The sequence below is a fragment of the Pseudorasbora parva genome, chromosome 2 (assembly GCF_024679245.1).
Source record: "Pseudorasbora parva isolate DD20220531a chromosome 2, ASM2467924v1, whole genome shotgun sequence".
Classification (NCBI taxonomy): domain Eukaryota; kingdom Metazoa; phylum Chordata; class Actinopteri; order Cypriniformes; family Gobionidae; genus Pseudorasbora; species Pseudorasbora parva.
In genome coordinates, this window is record NC_090173.1 from 169,683 (window position 1) to 185,000 (window position 15,318).

Consider the following 15,318-nt stretch of genomic DNA (forward strand, 5'->3'; position numbering starts at 1 on the left):
AGACCATCACACACACACACACACACACACCTGTGTGTTTCTCTCTCTCCTCGTCCATCGCTCTACCCTCTGTGTTGTCTCTCTCTCCGCCGCTGTCCTCCTGAGAGTCGCTCTCGTCCTCAGAGTCGCTTTCGCTGTCAGAGTTCCTCACTCCGGTCTCCATCATCTCAGTGTCCGAGCCGCCGCTGCCCTCTGACACACACACAACATGTAAGGCATGATCAAAAGAAACCCAAAGCAAGTTAAAGCAGTCATAATAATGGCATGTAGAGTGTAGAGTGTGTCTGGAGTGTAGAGTGTGTCTGGAGTGTAGAGTGTGTCTGGAGTGTAGAGTGTGTCTGGAGTGTAGAGTGTGTCTGGAGTGTAGAGTGTGTCTGGAGTGTAGAGTGTAGAGTGTGCCTGGAGTGTAGAGTGTGTCTGGAGTGTAGAGTGTGTCTGGAGTGTGGAGTGTAGAGTGTGGAGTGTAGAGTGTGTCTGGAGTGTAGAGTGTGGAGTGTGTCTGGAGTGTAGAGTGTGTCTGGAGTGTAGAGTGTGTCTGGAGTGTAGAGTGTAGAGTGTGTCTGGAGTGTAGAGTGTGGAGTGTGTCTGGAGTGTAGAGTGTGGAGTGTGTCTGGAGTGTAGAGTGTGTCTGGCGTGTAGAGTGTGTCTGGAGTGTAGAGTGTGTCTGGAGTGTAGAGTGTGTCTGGAGTGTAGAGTGTGTCTGGAGTGTAGAGTGTGTCTGGAGTGTAGAGTGTAGAGTGTGTCTGGAGTGTAGAGTGTGGAGTGTGTCTGGAGTGTAGAGTGTGGAGTGTGTCTGGAGTGTGTCTGGAGTGTAGAGTGTGTCTGGAGTGTAGAGTGTGTCTGGAGTGTGTCTGGAGTGTAGAGTGTGTCTGGAGTGTAGAGTGTGTCTGGAGTGTGTCTGGAGTGTAGAGTGTGTCTGGAGTGTGGAGTATAGAGTGTAGAGTGTGTCTGGAGTGTAGAGTGTAGAGTGTGTCTGGAGTGTGGAGTATAGAGTGTAGAGTGTGTCTGGAGTGTAGAGTGTAGAGTGTGTCTGGAGTGTAGAGTGTAGAGTGTGTCTGGAGTGTAGAGTGTGGAGTGTGCCTGGAGTGTAGAGTGTGTCTGGAGTGTAGAGTGTGGAGTGTGTCTAGAGTGTAGAGTGTGTCTGGAGTGTAGAGTGTAGAGTGTGTCTGGAGTGTAGAGTGTGGAGTGTGCCTGGAGTGTAGAGTGTGTCTGGAGTGTAGAGTGTAGAGTGTGTCTGGAGTGTGGAGTATAGAGTGTAGAGTGTGTCTGGAGTGTAGAGTGTGGAGTGTGCCTGGAGTGTAGAGTGTGTCTGGAGTGTAGAGTGTGGAGTGTGCCTGGAGTGTAGAGTGTGTCTGGAGTGTAGAGTGTGTCTGGAGTGTGTCTGGAGTGTGGAGTGTAGAGTGTGTCTGGAGTGTAGAGTGTGTCTGGAGTGTAGAGTGTAGAGTGTGTCTGGAGTGTAGAGTGTGTCTGGAGTGTAGGGACTGTGGAGTATAGAGTGTAGAGTGTGTCTGGAGTGTAGAGTGTAGAGTGTAGAGTGTGTCTGGAGTGTGGAGTATAGAGTGTAGAGTGTGTCTGGAGTGTGGAGTATAGAGTGTAGAGTGTGTCTGGAGTGTAGAGTGTGTCTGGAGTGTGGAGTATAGAGTGTAGAGTGTGTCTGGAGTGTAGAGTATAGAGTGTAGAGTGTGTCTGGAGTGTGGAGTATAGAGTGTAGAGTGTGTCTGGAGTGTAGAGTGTGTCTGGAGTGTGGAGTATAGAGTGTAGAGTGTGTCTGGAGTGTAGAGTGTGTCTGGAGTGTAGAGTGTGTCTGGAGTGTAGAGTGTGTCTGGAGTGTGGAGTGTAGAGTGTGGAGTGTAGAGTGTGTCTGGAGTGTAGAGTGTGGAGTGTAGAGTGTGTCTGGAGTGTAGAGTGTGGAGTGTAGAGTGTGTCTGGAGTGTAGAGTGTGTCTGGAGCGTAGAGTGTGTCTGGAGTGTGGAGTGTAGAGTGTAGAGTGTGTCTGGAGTGTAGAGTGTGGAGTGTGTCTGGAGTGTAGAGTGTGTCTGGACTGTGGAGTATAGAGTGTAGAGTGTGTCTGGAGTGTAGAGTGTGTCTGGAGTGTGGAGTATAGAGTGTGTCTGGAGTGTAGAGTGTGTCTGGAGTGTGGAGTGTAGAGTGTGTCTGGAGTGTGGAGTGTAGAGTGTGTCTGGAGTGTAGAGTGTGTCTGGAGTGTGGAGTGTAGAGTGTGTCTGGAGTGTAGAGTGTGTCTGGAGTGTGGAGTGTGTCTGGAGTGTGGAGTGTGTCTGGAGTGTAGAGTGTGTCTGGAGTGTAGAGTGTGTCTGGAGTGTAGAGTGTGTCTGGAGTGTAGAGTGTGTCTGGAGTGTAGAGTGTGGAGTGTGTCTGGAGTGTAGAGTGTGTCTGGAGTGTAGAGTGTGTCTGGAGTGTAGAGTGTGTCTGGAGTGTAGAGTGTGTCTGGAGTGTAGAGTGTGTCTGGAGTGTAGAGTGTAGAGTGTGTCTGGAGTGTAGAGTGTGTCTGGAGTGTAGAGTGTGTCTGGAGTGTGGAGTATAGAGTGTAGAGTGTGTCTGGAGTGTGGAGTATAGAGTGTAGAGTGTGTCTGGAGTGTGGAGTATAGAGTGTAGAGTGTGTCTGGAGTGTGGAGTATAGAGTGTAGAGTGTGTCTGGAGTGTAGAGTGTAGAGTGTGTCTGGAGTGTGGAGTGTAGAGTGTGTCTGGAGTGTAGAGTGTGTCTGGAGTGTGGAGTGTAGAGTGTAGAGTGTGTCTGGAGTGTGGAGTATAGAGTGTAGAGTGTGTCTGGAGTGTAGAGTGTAGAGTGTGTCTGGAGTGTGGAGTATAGAGTGTAGTGTGTGTCTGGAGTGTAGAGTGTGTCTGGCGTGTGGAGTGTAGAGTGTAGAGTGTGTCTGGAGTGTGGAGTGTGTCTGGAGTGTAGAGTGTGTCTGGAGTGTAGAGTGTGGAGTGTAGAGTGTGTCTGGAGTGTAGAGTGTGGAGTGTGTCTGGAGTGTAGAGTGTGTCTGGAGTGTGGAGTGTAGAGTGTGTCTGGAGTGTAGAGTGTGGAGTGTGTCTGGAGTGTAGAGTGTGTCTGGAGTGTGGAGTGTAGAGTGTGTCTGGAGTGTAGAGTGTGGAGTGTGTCTGGAGTGTAGAGTGTGTCTGGACTGTGGAGTATAGAGTGTAGAGTGTGTCTGGAGTGTGGAGTGTAGAGTGTGTCTGGAGTGTGGAGTGTAGAGTGTGTCTGGAGTGTAGATTGTGTCTGGAGTGTGGAGTGTAGAGTGTGTCTGGAGTGTAGAGTGTGTCTGGAGTGTGGAGTGTAGAGTGTGTCTGGAGTGTAGAGTGTGTCTGGAGTGTAGAGTGTGTCTGGAGTGTAGAGTGTGTCTGGAGTGTAGAGTGTGTCTGGAGTGTAGAGTGTGTCTGGAGTGTAGAGTGTAGAGTGTGTCTGGAGTGTAGAGTGTAGAGTGTGTCTGGAGTAGGGCTGGGCGATATGGCCAAAATTTCATATCCCGATATAGCTCATTTGATATCCCGATAACGATATACATAACGATATAGCAATTTTTCTGTTAATTCAGTTTATGAATAGTCTATACAAAATTGCAATGTGGAAATGCAGTTTGAAATGATATAAAAAAACAAATAAAGGTAGTATGGACTACATTTTTATTTTATTTAGAACCTTTTATTCAAGCAAGACCGTTGGTAAAGTTAACACCTGCCTAGGGATGTTAACCGATGACCGTTGACCGATGGTTGACCGTATCAAAGTTAACCGATCAAAGTTGTCAGTAAAAAAAAAAAGTGATCTCTAAATTAGGCTATTATACAGTGGACTAAACGCTACTACAATTAGCCATCTCATTCCAAAATATTTTTGTGTGAAGTGAACATATCCCTCGCACTCATTTTTTCATAACTCGCCTGTGTGTAGGCTACTTAATAAACCAATAAAAACATTTGGCACGCGCTCACAAGGTTTGCAAAAAGTAAACAGGCTAAACACTCGAGGTTAGAGCCAGACGACAGTATGACGCGTGCATTTCGCTTAAGATGGACTTACATTTGGAAATATTTTAATATCTACATTTCAGTGGTAACACATGATCGTTGATGTTGATCGTCTTTCTTTATTGTTAGCACTACCTCGAACTAAAGCGGGTCTCTTCGGAGCTGTCATTTTCTTAAATGAGCCGCGGCAATGTTTCAAATGAGCTCATAACGCTAGACAAATGCCTTTATTTTCAACGCGATCACCTTGTACCCAAACCATTTCGAAACTAAGGAGCCATTGTCCTCAGATTACAAACAAGCTCCACGGCGGCGCGTTTGCGGGACTCGTGTTTCGCGCTGTGGGGGATTTAAAAAGGTGACGTGAGTGGAAGGGAGGCGAGTGAGTGTATGTGTGTGTGAGAGAGAGACAGAGAGACACAGAGAGAGAGGGAGCGCGGCTCGCGGCTGTTATTTCAAATAGCGCAGCATTTTTTGTTTTAACTAATCGGTTAACCGGTTTCAACCGGCTTATGAGGCTCGGTGGTCGGTCAAGAAAATGTTTAGTTTTCGCCATCCCTACACCTGCCATTAAAATATTTCAATATATGGCTATGGTGTGCCACCCGTAAAAGCCCGTTGCAGCGTCTGTGTCAGAAGTTTGTTTTGCGCGCTTATGCACCACTCTGGCATAATTATTACCCTGGTCTGAACCATGTCTACCGTCTTCCTCCATGTTTGTTTATGTATTGCAGCGTGCATGGGCATGCCGTGGCGTGAGGTGCATCTTGGCGTAAAATTCTGCTGTAAACGCCTTATCGTGGCGTAAGCGATAGAGCCTAAAATAAAACGATAGACATTTTCTATCGTCCAGACGATATATTTCGTCATATCGTCCAGCCCTAGTCTGGAGTGTAGAGTGTAGAGTGTGTCTGGAGTGTAGAGTGTGTCTGGAGTGTAGAGTGTGTCTGGAGTGTAGAGTGTAGAGTGTGTCTGGAGTGTGGAGTATAGAGTGTAGAGTGTGTCTGGAGTGTGGAGTATAGAGTGTAGAGTGTGTCTGGAGTGTGGAGTATAGAGTGTAGAGTGTGTCTGGAGTGTAGAGTGTGTCTGGAGTGTGGAGTGTAGAGTGTAGAGTGTGTCTGGAGTGTGGAGTATAGAGTGTAGAGTGTGTCTGGAGTGTAGAGTGTAGAGTGTGTCTGGAGTGTAGAGTGTAGAGTGTGTCTGGAGTGTAGAGTGTGTCTGGAGTGTAGAGTGTGTCTGGAGTGTAGAGTGTGTCTGGAGTGTAGAGTGTAGAGTGTGTCTGGAGTGTAGAGTGTAGAGTGTGTCTGGAGTGTAGAGTGTAGAGTGTGTCTGGAGTGTAGAGTGTAGAGTGTGTCTGGAGTGTAGAGTGTAGAGTGTGTCTGGAGTGTAGAGTGTAGAGTGTGTCTGGAGTGTAGAGTGTAGAGTGTGTCTGGAGTGTAGAGTGTAGAGTGTAGAGTGTGTCTGGAGTGTAGAGTGTGTCTGGAGTGTAGAGTGTGTCTGGAGTGTAGAGTGTGTCTGGAGTGTAGAGTGTAGAGTGTAGAGTGTGTCTGGAGTGTAGAGTGTAGAGTGTGTCTGGAGTGTAGAGTGTAGAGTGTGTCTGGAGTGTAGAGTGTGTCTGGAGTGTAGAGTGTGTCTGGAGTGTAGAGTGTGTCTGGAGTGTAGAGTGTGTCTGGAGTGTAGAGTGTAGAGTGTGTCTGGAGTGTAGAGTGTAGAGTGTGTCTGGAGTGTAGAGTGTGTCAGGAGTGTAGAGTGTGTCTGGAGTGTAGAGTGTGTCTGGAGTGTGGAGTGTAGAGTGTGTCTGGAGTGTAGAGTGTGTCTGGAGTGTAGAGTGTGTCTGGAGAGTGGAGTGTGTCTGGAGTGTAGAGTGTAGTGTGTGTCTGGAGTGTAGAGTGTGTCTGGAGTGTAGAGTGTAGAGTGTGTCTGGAGTGTAGAGTGTAGAGTGTGTCTGGAGTGTAGAGTGTGTCTGGAGTGTAGAGTGTGTCTGGAGTGTAGAGTGTGTCTGGAGTGTGGAGTGTGTCTGGAGTGTAGAGTGTGTCTGGAGTGTAGAGTGTGTCTGGAGTGTAGAGTGTGTCTGGAGTGTAGAGTGTGTCTGGAGTGTAGAGTGTGTCTGGAGTGTGGAGTGTAGAGTGTGTCTGGAGTGTAGAGTGTGTCTGGAGTGTAGAGTGTGTCTGGAGAGTGGAGTGTGTCTGGGGTGTAGAGTGTAGTGTGTGTCTGGAGTGTAGAGTGTGTCTGGAGTGTAGAGTGTAGAGTGTGTCTGGAGTGTAGAGTGTAGAGTGTGTCTGGAGTGTAGAGTGTGTCTGGAGTGTAGAGTGTGTCTGGAGTGTAGAGTGTGTCTGGAGTGTGGAGTGTGTCTGGAGTGTAGAGTGTGTCTGGAGTGTAGAGTGTGTCTGGAGTGTAGAGTGTGTCTGGAGTGTGGAGTGTAGAGTGTAGAGTGTGTCTGGAGTGTAGAGTGTAGAGTGTAGAGTGTGTCTGGAGTGTGGAGTATAGAGTGTAGAGTGTGTCTGGAGTGTGGAGTATAGAGTGTAGAGTGTGTCTGGAGTGTGGAGTGTAGAGTGTAGAGTGTGTCTGGAGTGTGGAGTATAGAGTGTAGAGTGTGTCTGGAGTGTAGAGTGTAGAGTGTGTCTGGAGTGTAGAGTGTGTCTGGAGTGTAGAGTGTGTCTGGAGTGTAGAGTGTGTCTGGAGTGTAGAGTGTAGAGTGTGTCTGGAGTGTAGAGTGTAGAGTGTGTCTGGAGTGTAGAGTGTAGAGTGTGTCTGGAGTGTAGAGTGTAGAGTGTGTCTGGAGTGTAGAGTGTAGAGTGTGTCTGGAGTGTAGAGTGTAGAGTGTGTCTGGAGTGTAGAGTGTGTCTGGAGTGTAGAGTGTGTCTGGAGTGTAGAGTGTGTCTGGAGTGTAGAGTGTAGAGTGTAGAGTGTGTCTGGAGTGTAGAGTGTAGAGTGTGTCTGGAGTGTAGAGTGTAGAGTGTGTCTGGAGTGTAGAGTGTGTCTGGAGTGTAGAGTGTGTCTGGAGTGTAGAGTGTGTCTGGAGTGTAGAGTGTGTCTGGAGTGTAGAGTGTAGAGTGTGTCTGGAGTGTAGAGTGTGTCTGGAGTGTAGAGTGTGTCAGGAGTGTAGAGTGTGTCTGGAGTGTAGAGTGTGTCTGGAGTGTGGAGTGTAGAGTGTGTCTGGAGTGTAGAGTGTGTCTGGAGTGTAGAGTGTGTCTGGAGTGTAGAGTGTGTCTGGAGAGTGGAGTGTGTCTGGAGTGTAGAGTGTGTCTGGAGTGTAGAGTGTGTCTGGAGAGTGGAGTGTGTCTGGAGTGTAGAGTGTGTCTGGAGAGTGGAGTGTGTCTGGAGTGTAGAGTGTGTCTGGAGTGTAGAGTGTGTCTGGAGAGTGTAGAGTGTGTCTGGAGTGTAGAGTGTGTCTGGAGAGTGGAGTGTGTCTGGAGTGTAGAGTGTGTCTGGAGTGTAGAGTGTAGAGTGTGTCTGGAGTGTAGAGTGTAGAGTGTGTCTGGAGTGTAGAGTGTGTCTGGAGTGTAGAGTGTGTCTGGAGTGTAGAGTGTGTCTGGAGTGTGGAGTGTGTCTGGAGTGTAGAGTGTGTCTGGAGTGTGGAGTGTAGAGTGTAGAGTGTGTCTGGAGTGTAGAGTGTAGAGTGTAGAGTGTGTCTGGAGTGTAGAGTGTAGAGTGTAGAGTGTGTCTGGAGTGTAGAGTGTAGAGTGTAGAGTGTGTCTGGAGTGTAGAGTGTGTCTGGAGTGTAGAGTGTAGAGTGTAGAGTGTGTCTGGAGTGTAGAGTGTAGAGTGTAGAGTGTGTCTGGAGTGTAGAGTGTGTCTGGAGTGTAGAGTGTAGAGTGTAGAGTGTGTCTGGAGTGTAGAGTGTAGAGTGTAGAGTGTGTCTGGAGTGTAGAGTGTGTCTGGAGTGTGGAGTGTAGAGTGTAGAGTGTGTCTGGAGTGTAGAGTGTAGAGTGTAGAGTGTGTCTGGAGTGTAGAGTGTGTCTGGAGTGTGGAGTATAGAGTGTAGAGTGTGTCTGGAGTGTAGAGTGTGTCTGGAGTGTGGAGTATAGAGTGTAGAGTGTGTCTGGAGTATAGAGTGTGTCTGGAGTGTAGAGTGTGTCTGGAGTGTGGAGTATAGAGTGTAGAGTGTGTCTGGAGTGTAGAGTGTGTCTGGAGTGTAGAGTGTAGAGTGTGTCTGGAGTGTGGAGTATAGAGTGTAGAGTGTGTCTGGAGTGTAGAGTGTGGAGTGTGTCTGGAGTGTAGAGTGTGTCTGGAGTGTGGAGTATAGAGTGTAGAGTGTGTCTGGAGTGTAGAGTGTGTCTGGAGTGTGGAGTATAGAGTGTAGAGTGTGTCTGGAGTGTAGAGTGTGTCTGGAGTGTGGAGTATAGAGTGTAGAGTGTGTCTGGAGTGTAGAGTGTAGAGTGTGTCTGGAGTGTGGAGTATAGAGTGTAGAGTGTGTCTGGAGTGTAGAGTGTAGAGTGTGCCTGGAGTGTAGAGTGTGTCTGGAGTGTAGAGTGTGTCTGGTGTGTAGAGTGTAGAGTGTGTCTGGAGTGTAGAGTGTGTCTGGAGTGTGGAGTGTGTCTGGAGTGTAGAGTGTGGAGTGTGTCTGGAGTGTAGAGTGTGTCTGGACTGTGGAGTATAGAGTGTAGAGTGTGTCTGGAGTGTAGAGTGTGTCTGGAGTGTAGAGTGTGGAGTGTGTCTGGAGTGTAGAGTGTGTCTGGAGTGTAGAGTGTGGAGTGTGTCTGGAGTGTAGAGTGTGGAGTGTGTCTGGAGTGTAGAGTGTGTCTGGAGTGTAGAGTGTAGAGTGTGTCTGGAGTGTAGAGTGTGTCTGGAGTGTGGAGTGTAGAGTGTGTCTGGAGTGTAGAGTGTGGAGTGTGTCTGGAGTGTAGAGTTTGTCTGGAGTGTAGAGTGTGTCTGGAGTGTAGAGTGTGTCTGGAGTGTAGAGTGTGTCTGGAGTGTAGAGTGTGTCTGGAGTGTAGAGTGTGTCTGGAGTGTGGAGTATTGAGTGTGTCTGGAGTGTAGAGTGTGGCTGGAGTGTTGAGTGTGTCTGGCGTGTGGAGTGTGTCTGGAGTGTAGAGTGTGTCTGGAGTGTGGAGTGTAGAGTGTGTCTGGAGTGTAGAGTGTGGAGTGTGTCTGGAGTGTAGAGTGTGTCTGGAGTGTAGAGTGTGTCTGGAGTGTAGAGTGTGTCTGGAGTGTGGAGTGTAGAGTGTGGAGTGTGTCTGGAGTGTAGAGTGTAGAGTTTGTCTGGAGTGTAGAGTGTGTCTGGAGTGTAGAGTGTGTCTGGAGTGTAGTGTAGAGTGTGTCTGGAGTGTAGAGTGTGGAGTGTGTCTGGAGGGTAGAGTGTGGAGTGTGTCTGGAGGGTAGAGTGTGGAGTGTGTCTGGAGGGTAGAGTGTGTCTGGACTGTGGAGTATAGAGTGTAGAGTGTGTCTGGAGTGTAGAGTGTAGAGTGTGTCTGGAGTGTAGAGCGTGTCTGGAGTGTAGAGTGTGGAGTGTGTCTGGAGTGTAGAGTGTGTCTGGAGTGTTGAGTGTGTCTGGCGTGTGGAGTGTGTCTGGAGTGTAGAGTGTGTCTGGAGTGTAGAGTGTGTCTGGCGTGTAGAGTGTAGAGTGTGTCTGGAGTGTAGAGTGTGTCTGGAGTGTGGAGTGTAGAGTGTGTCTGGAGTGTAGAGTGTGGAGTGTGTCTGGAGTGTAGAGTGTGTCTGGACTGTGGAGTATAGAGTGTAGAGTGTGTCTGGAGTGTAGAGTGTGTCTGGACTGTGGAGTATAGAGTGTAGAGTGTGTCTGGAGTGTGGAGTGTGTCTGGAGTGTAGAGTGTGTCTGGACTGTGGAGTATAGAGTGTAGAGTGTGTCTGGACTGTGGAGTATAGAGTGTAGAGTGTGTCTGGAGTGTAGAGTGTGTCTGGAGTGTAGAGTGTGTCTGGAGTGTGGAGTGTAGAGTGTGTCTGGAGTGTAGAGTGTGGAGTGTGTCTGGAGTGTAGAGTGTGTCTGGACTGTGGAGAATAGAGTGTAGAGTGTGTCTGGAGTGTAGAGTGTGTCTGGACTGTGGAGTATAGAGTGTAGAGTGTGTCTGGAGTGTAGAGTGTGGAGTGTGTCTGAAGTGTAGAGTGTGTCTGGAGTGTAGAGTGTGTCTGGAGTGTAGAGTGTGTCTGGAGTGTAGAGTGTGGAGTGTGTCTGAAGTGTAGAGTGTGGAGTGTGTCTGAAGTGTAGAGTGTGTCTGGAGTGTAGAGTGTGTCTGGAGTGTAGAGTGTGTCTGGAGTGTAGAGTGTGTCTGGAGTGTGGAGTGTGTCTGGAGTGTAGAGTGTGGAGTGTGTCTGGAGTGTAGAGTGTGTCTGGAGTGTAGAGTGTGTCTGGAGTGTAGAGTGTGGAGTGTGTCTGGAGTGTAGAGTGTAGAGTGTGTTTCTGGAGTGTGGAGTGTAGAGTGTGTCTGGAGTGTAGAGTGTGTCTGGAGTGTAGAGTGTAGAGTGTGTCTGGAGTGTAGAGTGTGTCTGGAGTGTAGAGTGTAGAGTGTGTCTGGAGTGTAGAGTGTGGAGTGTGTCTGGAGTGTAGAGTGTGTCTGGAGTGTAGAGTGTAGAGTGTGTCTGGAGTGTGGAGTGTGTCTGGAGTGTAGAGTGTGTCTGGAGTGTAGAGTGTGTCTGGCGTGTAGAGTGTGTCTGGAGTGTGGAGTGTGTCTGGAGTGTAGAGTGTGGAGTGTGTCTGGAGTGTAGAGTGTGTCTGGAGTGTAGAGTGTGTCTGGAGTGTAGAGTGTGTCTGGAGTGTAGAGTGTGGAGTGTGTCTGGAGTGTAGAGTGTAGAGTGTGTTTCTGGAGTGTGGAGTGTGTGTCTGGAGTGTGGAGTGTGTCTGGAGTGTGGAGTGTGTCTGGAGTGTAGAGTGTGGAGTGTGTCTGGAGTGTAGAGTGTGTCTGGAGTGTACAGTGTGTCTGGAGTGTAGTGTGTGTCTGGAGTGTAGTGTGTGTCTGGAGTATAGAGCGTGTAGTGTGTGTGTAGAGCGTGTAGTGTGTGTGTAGAGCGTGTAGTGTGTGTGTAGAGCGTGTAGTGTGTGTAGAGCGTGTAGTGTGTACCTGTGCGTTGTGTGTTGGCGTACAGCTGCAGGATCTGGGCTGGGGGGGGCCCTGGTGGGGGTCCTGGAGGTTTGCGTCCCGGCGGCAGACGAGGAACTCCAGCCAGAGCGGCTGCAGAGAGCGCTGACCCTTTGCTGGAACACACAAACACACACTTATACACACACACTTATTCAGCCCTAACATCAACACACACTCATGCACACACTTATTCAGCCCTAACATCAACACACAGTGAGTGTGTGTGTGTGTGTGTGTGTGTGTGTGTGTGTGTGTGTGTGTGTGTGTGTGTGTGTGAGAGTGAGTGTGTGAGTGAGAGTGAGTGTGTGAGTGAGTGAGTGTGTGAGAGTGAGTGAGTGAGTGTGCGAGTGAGTGTGCGAGTGAGTGAGTGTGCGAGTGAGTGTGAGTGTGCGAGTGAGTGTGCGAGTGAGTGAGTGAGTGTGTGAGAGTGAGTGAGTGAGTGTGTGAGAGTGAGTGAGTGAGTGTGCGAGTGAGTGTGCGAGTGAGTGTGAGTGTGCGAGTGAGTGTGCGAGTGAGTGAGTGAGTGTGTGAGTGAGTGAGTGTGAGAGTGAGTGAGTGAGTGTGTGAGTGAGTGAGTGAGTGAGTGTGCGAGTGAGTGTGCGAGTGAGTGAGTGAGTGTGTGAGTGAGTGAGTGTGCGAGTGAGTGAGTGAGTGAGTGAGTGTGCGAGTGAGTGAGTGAGTGTGCGAGTGAGTGTGAGTGAGTGAGTGTGCGAGTGAGTGAGTGAGTGAGTGAGTGTGTGAGTGAGTGAGTTTGAGTGAGTGTATGAGTTTGAGTGTGTGAGTGAGAGAGTGAGTGAGTGAGTGAGTAAGAGTGAGTGAGTGAGTGTGTGAGTATGAGAGTAAGTGAGTGAGTGAGTGTGTGAGTGAGTGAGTGAGTGAGTGAGTGAGTGAGTGAGTGAGTGAGTGAGTGAGAGTGTGAGAGTGAGTGAGTGAGTGTGAGTGAGTGTGAGAGTGAGTGTGTGGGTGTGAGAGTGAGTGTGTGTGTGGGTGTGAGAGTGAGTGTGTGGGTGAGAGTGTGAGTGAGTGAGTGTGAGTGTGTGGGTAAGAGTGTGAGAGTGAGTGAGTGAGTGAGTGAGTGAGTGAGTGAGTGAGTGAGTGAGTGTGAGTGTGTGGGTGTGAGAGTGAGTGTGTGAGAGTGAGTGTGTGAGTGTGAGAGTGAGTGTGTGGGTGTGAGTGTGTGGGTGTGAGAGTGAGTGTGTGAGTGAGTGAGTGAGAGTGTGAGAGTGAGTGTGTGGGTGTGAGAGTGAGTGTGTGGGTGTGAGAGTGTGAGAGTGTGAGTGAGTGAGTGAGTGAGTGAGTGTGAGTGTGAGAGTGAGTGAGTGTGAGTGTGAGAGTGAGTGTGTGGGTGTGAGAGTGAGTGTGTGGGTGTGAGAGTGAGTGTGTGGGTGTGAGAGTGAGTGTGTGAGTGAGTGAGTGTGAGTGAGTGTGAGTGAGTGTGAGTGTGAGAGTGAGTGTGTGGGTGTGAGAGTGAGTGTGTGGGTGTGAGAGTGAGTGTGTGAGTGAGTGAGTGTGAGTGAGTGTGAGTGAGTGTGAGTGTGAGAGTGAGTGTGTGGGTGTGAGAGTGAGTGTGTGGGTGTGAGAGTGAGTGTGTGAGTGAGTGAGTGAGTGAGTGTGAGTGAGTGTGAGAGTGAGTGAGTGTGAGAGTGAGTGAGTGTGTGTGAGAGTGAGTGAGTGAGTGAGTGAGTGAGTGAGTGAGTGAGTGAGTGAGTGAGTGAGTGAGTGAGTGAGTGAGTGAGTGAGTGAGTGAGTGTGTGTGTGTGTGTGTGTGTGTGTGTGTGTGTGTGTGTGTGTGTGTCCTGACCCCAGTGTGGAGCTCTTCTTCAGGATGGAGGGCGGCTGGGCTCCGGGCAGTGGGATGTCCTGGATGAGGATGCTGGAGGGAGCGTGAGGCATATCTGGAAGAGGAATGCTGTCCACCTCCACCGACTCCGCGTTCTGAGACACACACACACACACACACATCAGACCGAGACACAGGCTGAAAGAGCTCAACACACACACACAGGCTGGAAGAGCTCGCCACACACACACACACAGGCTGGAAGAGCTCGACACACACACACACACACACACACAGGCTGGAAGAGCTCAACACACACACAGGCTAGAAGAGCTCGACACAGACACACACACAGGCTAGAAGAGCTCGACACACACACACACACACACACACACACACACACACACACACACACACACACACACACACACAGGCTGGAAGAGCTCGCCACACACACACACAGGCTAGAAGAGCTCGACACACACACACACACACACACACAGGCCGGAAGAGCTCGCCACACACACACACACACACACTCACCTTGACGGAGTCGAAGTAGAGTGACAGCTGGCCCCGTTTGGTCTCGTATTCCACCTCCAGCTTCCGCAGCTCTTTGTAAGTCTCGGGGTTTTCTCGCTCATAGAGTCGAACGATCCGCTCGAACGTCTCCCGCAGCTTCTTACGCTTGTCCCGCAAAACCTTCTCATTCAGCAGCGGCTGCTGCACCGGGTTAAACTCTGCGCGTGCACACACACACACACACACACACAAACACACACAGTTATTCAGCAGCGGCTGCTGCACCGGGTTAAACTCTGCACACACACACACACACACACACAGTTATTCAGCAGCGGCTGCTGCACCGGGTTAAACTCTGCACGCAGACACACACACACACACACACACACACAGACAGTTATTCAGCAGCGGCTTCTGCACCGGGTTAAACTCTGCACACACACACACACACACACAGTTATTCAGCAGCGGCTGCTGCACCGGGTTAAACTCTGCACGCAGACACACACACACACACACACACACACAGACAGTTATTCAGCAGCGGCTTCTGCACCAGATTAAACTCTGCGCACACACACACACACACACACACACACAAACACACACACACAGTTATTCAGCAGCGGCTGCTGCACCGGGTTAAACTCTGCACGCAGACACACACACACACACACACACACACACAGACAGTTATTCAGCAGCGGCTTCTGCACCAGATTAAACTCTGCGCACACACACACACACACACACACACACAGTTATTCAGCAGCGGCTGCTGCACCGGGTTAAACTCTGCACGCAGACACACACACACACACACACACACACAGACAGTTATTCAGCAGCGGCTTCTGCACCAGATTAAACTCTGCGCACACACACACACACACACACACACACAAACACACACACACAGTTATTCAGCAGCGGCTGCTGCACCGGGTTAAACTCTGCACGCAGACACACACACACACACACACACACACACAGACAGTTATTCAGCAGCGGCTTCTGCACCAGATTAAACTCTGCGCACACACACACACACAGTTATTCAGCAGCACACTAGAGCTGCAACTAATAGGGCTGTGTATTGCCAAGACTCTGGCGATACGATACGTATCACGATACAGGGGTTACGATACGATATATTGCAATATATTGCGATATTGTAAGAGAGGCAATATATTGCGATATTTCTTTTTTGTGTGTTTTTTTTTTTTATAATTTAAAAGAATAAAGAACACAACCATAAGCCTAAAACACGAGACAAAGTATTTTATTTAATTAATACAGTATAATTTATATCAATAATCATATGCAATGTGCAATCTAAGTTGAGGGAAATGTAAAGTGACGGCAGGATTCTTTATGTGTAAATGTTTTAAAGGTTCACAGTATAGCAGTGGCTATTTAACAGCAGGAAGTGCAGTCCATTCCATGACTGAATGACCGTTTGTTTTATATTTAACACCGCAGCCCCGATCACACAGAACGCGTTTTTGCAGCGAGAAGTCTTTTTTGAATGGATTTCGTTTGGCAGAGAGCGTTATGTGCCCTGGGCGCCTCGCGTTTAGACCGATTGCTGTGCCTCGCGTTTCTGAAAGAGCAAGTAGCTCCGATCACACAGAACGCGTTGAAAAAAATATGTCAACTCTGAGCGGAAAAGTGCACAACATCATCGCGCTTCTGTTCTGTTGTCCAATCGAATGAAGGAAGCGGCGGACCTTCCGTTGTGTTGACCGTTACAGTGATTTGACTGACAGTACAGCTGATTCGGGGGTTGCCTAGAAACATTAAAGTGCACTGCTCATTTCTGAATGAGAGAACGCCGACCACAAAAGGGAGTGCAGTGCGCCTCGCGTGTTTGAACCTGAAAAACGCGTTCTGTGTGATCGGACCCTAAAGCTGTTTTCTATAAAGCAGTCTATTGTATAAAGTGCTGTTTCAAGAACTGAGCTGCAGAGCTGGTCATCATATCCACATCGC

The 15,318-nt window shown here is 49.2% G+C and overlaps 1 protein-coding gene across 2 annotated transcripts in view; it reads right to left on the reverse strand.

The window, feature by feature from the left end:
* Positions 1–15,318, reverse strand: part of LOC137089961 (WW domain-binding protein 11) — a 42,986-nt gene that overhangs the window by 18,995 nt on the left and 8,673 nt on the right. For both annotated transcript variants that reach the window (XM_067453580.1, XM_067453588.1), the window contains exons 5-8: positions 13,345–13,541; positions 12,823–12,956; positions 11,001–11,134; positions 31–192 (exon numbers count right to left, since the gene is read on the reverse strand). In XM_067453580.1, the coding sequence (XP_067309681.1) occupies positions 31–192; positions 11,001–11,134; positions 12,823–12,956; positions 13,345–13,541 (627 nt within the window). The remainder of the gene's footprint in view (positions 1–30; positions 193–11,000; positions 11,135–12,822; positions 12,957–13,344; positions 13,542–15,318) is intronic.